This window comes from Notothenia coriiceps, unplaced genomic scaffold (assembly GCF_000735185.1).
Source record: "Notothenia coriiceps isolate Sejong01 unplaced genomic scaffold, NC01 NC01_scaffold00022198, whole genome shotgun sequence".
Taxonomy (NCBI): Eukaryota; Metazoa; Chordata; class Actinopteri; order Perciformes; family Nototheniidae; genus Notothenia; species Notothenia coriiceps.
Window position 1 is genome coordinate 1 of NW_011354899.1, and position 6731 is coordinate 6731.

A 6731-nucleotide genomic window follows, 5' to 3' on the forward strand; every position below is an offset into this window, starting at 1 on the left:
TGCCAAGTGTTGGAGTTTCTTTGTCTCTCAGAGTGTTTTAAAACAGCTCTGTTCATTTAAAAGTGTTTAAAAAATGTGTGTACATAGTTTTTGATCTAGTGACAAACTTAATGTTGCACTTCTGATAATTTAAATGTGGTTTCACCTGTGATGTACTGAATACACTTGACTGCACTTCAGTTAGTGTTTTGTCCCTTTCTGTTTACAACATGTTTGTTCTTTGTTCATTTAAAATAGTTTAAAATGGTGTGTACATAGTTTTTGAGCTAGCGACAAACTTAATATTGCACTTTTGATAATTGTATAATTGAAATTTGTACTGTATATACTTGACTGCATGTCCCATGTTTCGTCTTTCTGCTTTGATCCTTATTTTTTCTGGGCAAGCTCAAAGGGAAGGTTGTTATGGTGAGAAACCTAATTGCTGCGATGCACTTTTATAATTAAATAAATATTTTCATTTACATTTTAAATTCATGGTGTGTTGCATTCTTTGTTTATAAATGTATATTATGGAAAATCATGACATTTTTTGAGCTTGGGTCCCTTAGGACCACAACATTTCTGTTTTGGGTCTCATGCTGAAAACGTTTGGGAACCCCTGGTCTAACAAATCAAAACCAAAAGAGGCACATCTCAAATAAAAGGGTTAGCAAATTAGATTGTCTTTTTTTCTATTACGTTAAAAATGTTATGATTAAAAGCTGGAAAGCCTCTTCCCCATAGGTTGCCCATATCTGTGTCTCTTAAAGTCTAGCGCTGTAGGAATTGTAGCCTTTTATTTTTCCTGTCTACAGAGGACGCCACTAGGAGACCAAACTGTTTAACCTTTTTACACAAAACAAACTGAAATAAACTGCCTCTAACATTTCCAATGACTTTTCTGCTTGTATGAGAATCATGTGATCAAGGGATCCTGTCACAGTGTTACAAAGATAAAACGGGTAGAATTCCTTCAATAGGATTCACCATTTGAAAAAATAGATGAACAAAATGAAGACCTGTTACATTAGCAGCTATTGTCATGTGAATGGACCCCTCCATCCCGCATAATACTCCATCTTTGTAACGGAAGGTGTAATGAGTGCAATGAGTGTTTAATCGTTGATATGCAGTTTGTGTGTATGATGCATTCAGCTCCTCTCCTCTCCTTCCAGCTGGACTGGAGCCCTTCAGACAAAGACCTGGAACAGTGTGCCATGAAAGGAAAGGAAATGGCAAGTTTGAGAGTTTGATCACTGTATTTAGATAAGTAGGAAAATCAAAGTGAATAAAAAATTTCTCCTCCTGACCTTTTTAGAACTAATAAAACAAAACCACTTTTCATAACATGCACCTTTCACATCGGGCTGTTAATGTTAAAGAGCACCGTGTAGAGTGGTGTGTAGTCTTAAATGAAATGTGAATTGTTAGTTTGAGAGCGTGCTTTGCCAAGATATCCTAACGTCCCTGAGGAACCAGGAGGCACACGCTGCTCGCTGTACATCTTGGTGGACTCAAACATCTAACTTTATGTCTTTTGTCTTTCTCTAGGCCGACTGTCCTAATTTCATCCGTGTGCTGCAGTTCTTGAACGCTACTCACATATACGCCTGCGGAACCTTTGCCTACAGCCCCCGCTGCTCCTACATTGTGAGTTTACACAGACGTTCAACTGATTGGTTGGTTTTACTTTTTGACGGTAAAAAATGTTTATGGATTCCAAGCAATATAACCATGTTTACTTTAACAGCCACATTTGGTTTATCTGTTGATCTCTATTTCATTCTATATTCTTTCTATATTTTCTGTCCAGACCTCTGAGACGTTGATGATGAGCATGAAGCCCGATGAAGGCCGGGGTCGCTGCCCCTACGATCCCTACCAACGCAACACCGCCATCATCGTAGGTCAGTGCGGCCATGATGTCACCACCAATATTCACTCTATAGCTGTTGGTGGCCCAGCAATCATTTCGAGAGAATCTGTTCCCTCTTTAACAACTTATTAGCTGTGATTCAACACTTCGACATGTTTTAACAGATTATCTATAGACTATATGTGACATTTCTCCAACATACCTACATATAAAGTGGTGCAGGAATAAGTCCTAAACCCAGAAATACGTTTTCATCATTGGCATTTTAGCATTTAGGGCTCCATTGTCAAAAATCCAAGTCGACTTTTTTGTTTGACATGTTTGTGGTTAGAAACCTGAAGTAAGGTCTGTGGTTAAAACAAACTGAAGATCATTTAATGTTTTGTTCTAAACATAAAATATGTCTGTAAATAACCCACTGGTGAACGTCTGAAACTTCAATGTATCAGAAAAACAACGGTCGCTAACAAGCGACTAAATCACACTGCTAACCGTCTTCACTCCTAAGCCTCCTTTAGCTTAGCCATGTTGAGATGAAGTCATGTGACCCTGCTGTAGTTTGTTGAATGCCTAACTTTAGGTTTTTATTTCTGGAGATTGCGTTTACTCTTCAAAATTCATGGAGTGGTGTTAATATGCGGAGATTATCCTTCTGAACAAAAGCACAAAAGTTCTAAATGGACTGCATTCATATAGAGTGCTGTTATTCTGCGTCCACTCGGAGCACTTTAAAGTGCATTACAACAAAGACCGTGTTAACTGTGGTTTCTGCCCGCACATGACTGAGTCCTTGAGAGCTGTAAATGAGACCTTGACCCCACAGGCTTTCTGTTTCTTTATCTACACCATATATTCACTCAAAAATAATTTCAGGCACCATGTCAAGTAAGCTGGAAATTGGCTTAAAGAATGTAACGTGTAAAACAAATTATTGTCTCTCAATAACTAATATTTCTGATTATCTTCAGAAAAACTCAAATGTGATTTGAGGAACACAGGATAATTATCAGGCAACAACTTCCTTCCTTTAACCTAAGGTTTGTCTGCAAAGAACACTATATTAAATATGTATTATTATATACCTATTAGGGCTGTCAAGTTAACGCGTTAATAACGCGTCAACGCAAAAAAAAGTTAACGCCACTAATTATTTTAACTCGATTAACGCATGTGTATTTTTTGTCCTCGGCCGCCCCGTAGTTTCAGAGCGCATCGACTTTAAAATACCATCTACAATCTGATGCTGACAGCCCAGCTCCTGCCGTCCGTCTGCGGCAGACCACACTTCCACGCTCACCGGGCAGGCACCGACTGGCCATTGGGAGGACCGGGAGGGTGTGTGTATGTGTGGCGCGAGAGAGAGACCTTACGTGTATTGTTTTTGTTGTTAGCATCTGGTGCTAGCTAGCTGCGCTAACGGATATAAGGAGCTGTTTAAGAAAACAGAGGAGTGACATTTCGCCGACAACTGCGCCGAGCACTTGACTTTATGCAGGTAGCCAGACAGTGGGACATTGTGGGAAAAGTCAGCACACTCAGCACGGATAGTGCGCGCAACATGATCACAGCGTCCAGGCAGCTCCCGTTCGAGCATATGCCTTGAGTTGCACATAGCTCCAATGATCCATCACACACACACACACACACACACACACACACACACACACACACACACACACACACACACACACACACTTGTATTGTATTGTATTATTGTATGAGACAGGTTCCAGGTTGAATTGAGGTGAATATTTGTAATGTTCAGAGGTTGTTGTGTTTAATATTCATGAGAATATTTGTCATTGTTCAAATGATAATAAACATTTGCATAAAGCATATTTGTCCACTCATATGTTGATAAGAGTATTAAAAACTTGAAAAATATTCCTCTAAGGTACATTTAGAACAGATTACAAATGTGCGATTAATTTGCGATTAATCGCGATTAACTATGGACAATCATGCGATTAATCGCGATCAAATATTTTAATCGACTGACAGCCCTAATACCTATATTAAACTGCCTGGCAGGGTGATAAAGCTGTCAAAATGAAAAATATACAGACAAGGAAATGCTGAACTAAATAGTAACACAAAAACAGGAAGCAAACTGATTGTTCAGAGTATCAGGGGAATGTCCTGTATAGCAGTAGCTAACATTTCAGTTTAGTACATTTTAGAGTTCCTTTAATGATGATGTCATACATAGGTTCTAGCTGTCGTGTTGAAACAGTGTTCAGTTTGAAGGCTCCTCAGGATTGTGCTGTGCCCCTCAGACGGAGAGCTGTACACCGGCACCGTGGCAGACTACAGGGGGAACCGGCCCCTCATCTCCAGACACCTGAGTGAGGGCCGGAGGGTGGACCTGAAGCTGGATGACACGCTGGGCTGGCTGGAGGGTGAGGGTCACCCTGAAACATAAACTAAAATACTTACTTGTACTCATACTAGTTAAAGTACAGGTACTTTAAAATGGTACTTAAAGTGGACCTATCATGCTATATTTGAATAATACATTGTAGGGCCATACCTATATAAAACATGTCTGTGAAGTTTTTTTTTCGAAATACCAAACAGATCATGCATTTTAGCCATGCCTCATTTCGCTCTATTTGCTCTATTCCAACCCTGTCTTCACAAGGGCTGATTCTGTGGCAAATGAGCTGCAGCTGACCACGCCCCCCTGGCAGGGGGGCGAGGCACGAGCGTCATGTTACCATGCTGTTACCATGCTGTTACCATGCTGTTACCATGCTGTTAACATGCCACGCAACCTCTCATTCCCCTGATAGGTGGAGAGTTGCCCATATAGGCGGAGCACCCCGTTTCTGACGTCAGAACAATTTCAAATCTGTATCAGTCTGTATCAGATCCGTTGCAGCCCCGTTTTTAGAGATTTAGGTATGGAGGAAAAGACACCAAGTGACACCAAGTGTCAGTAAACACAACCCTCTCTTGTGTTTTCTGACACTTGGTGAGTTCCCTGACACACCGGGGACACATATTCATGTATAAAAGACGTACAAAAGTGCATTTTGCATGATAGGTCCCCTTTAAGTACCATACTTGAGGATATGTGAACTACTGAAACTAAAAAGAGAACAGAGAAAAACAACAACAGAGAAGATGTTGACATATCCCCACAAACGTTGCCCTCTGTTGTAGACCCGACCTTCATCAGCTCCAGCTTCATCCCTGAAGAGGAGAAGATCTACTTCTTCTTCAGTGAGGTGGGCAGAGAGTACGACTTCATCGACAAGTTCATCGTTTCTCGCGTGTCTCAGATCTGCATGGTAAGGACCCTGCAATCTGATGTTATTTTCACTCTTGCACTCGCACACATTTTTATAATCATACATTTCTACTTCATTCACACAGTCATACGTTTGTATTCTCATATACATACATTCTGTGAATACATTTAATATTTAATAAACAATAACTACTGTGTTTCCTTTATTGGGTTCACCTTTACAAACTAATGTCATTCTGAAAAACGTTTATGATGCCTGTATTGTTCAGGAGTTGATATGTTCTAGCGTGGAGCTCATTGTTAGTTTATTTCATGACTCTTTTTTGGTGGGTGTTTCCAATATCCTGTCCCCCTTATGCTAGGGAACACATCGGCATGTAGGGCAGTACAATGCCACTGTGACCTCATCACACACAGGACTACATCCCCAGCATCATTATGGGCTGGGTAACGATGTGATGGCAGTGCTCCTCTAACAGGACCACTGGAGTCTGTTCTCTGATTTGCAACAGCCACTTGAAGCTCGCCATTGTGGAAGTCTTTATGCTCATAAACAGCCTCATGCAGATGGAGTTTTAAAAAAAAATAGCTCTTCAGGCTGTTGGCCCACTTTTTAACAAGAACGCTTAAATAAACAATGTCTGAAATGTTTTAAAGGACTAAAGTCTGTCTCAAACAACAGTCATATGTTTCCAGGTTCTGCTGGCTGCAATGTTCAGACTGGCCATTAAAGAGGCCCTATTGTGTTTTTGTGTTGTTAGCTTTCCCATAGTGTGTTATATAGGTTTTGGTGCATGTAAATGGTCTGCAGAGGCTAAAATCTATTGGACAACTTTGTTTACTTTTGTTACATAAGGACATCGGGATGTAACCCTAAACTACTATTGGCTAGTGCTCCAACATATTGTATGTGATAGGCTAAGAAGCAGGACATCTCTGAGAGGTTGTCCTATCACAACAGAGCCGGCCAGCTAACCAATCAGAGCAGACTGGGCTCTGGTTTCAGACAGAGGGTGAAAAGAGGTGCTGCAGCACAGGCAGTGTGAGAAAAATAAAGAGCTTTTGAATATTAAAGTAGAGACACTACATACTGATATACACCTGAAAATCAGCAGGAGAGGACTCTCCTATTCAGAGTTGTCCCTGTAGGGTGGGGGACTCCAAACAAACAAACAAGTGACAGCGGCACAGCGATGTCTGAATCAGTGTCAGTATCTGTGTCTGAATCAGTGTGGTGTAGATGAGTGCTGTGTTCCCCTCCCCCTGGCAGAGTGATGTGGGGGGTCAGCGGACCCTGCAGAGACGCTGGACCACGTTTGCCAAAGCTCAGCTGCTGTGCCAGGCCGACAACGAGCTGCCCTACAACGTGCTCCAGGACATAGACAGCCTCCCCCCAGCAGAGGGCGCTCCGGCAGACGAAACTCTGTTTTACGGCATCTTCACCTCCCAGTGGTCAGTGGGCTGGACATCCATACAGTCCTTTCACATGTTCAGAACCTGACTTTTCTTTACATAATCTACATTAGGGACATTTGTATCATACATTCTTTAACATGTCAAAGATGAAAAATAAACAATGAAATCTTCCCCGTCAGACCCCCAAGTAGCTAGGGTTGGGGG

At 41.4% G+C, this 6731-nt stretch overlaps 1 protein-coding gene across 1 annotated transcript; it reads left to right on the plus strand.

The window, feature by feature from the left end:
• Positions 1-1157: 1157 nt before the first annotated feature.
• LOC104953811 (semaphorin-4B-like) lies at positions 1158-6627 on the plus strand (the record flags this gene model as incomplete). Its single annotated transcript, XM_010780827.1, has 6 exons — positions 1158-1217; positions 1534-1632; positions 1796-1889; positions 4135-4257; positions 5024-5151; positions 6382-6627. Coding segments are annotated over 6 exons (735 nt in total), but the record flags the coding sequence as incomplete, so codon positions are not given.
• Positions 6628-6731: the final 104 nt, after the last annotated feature.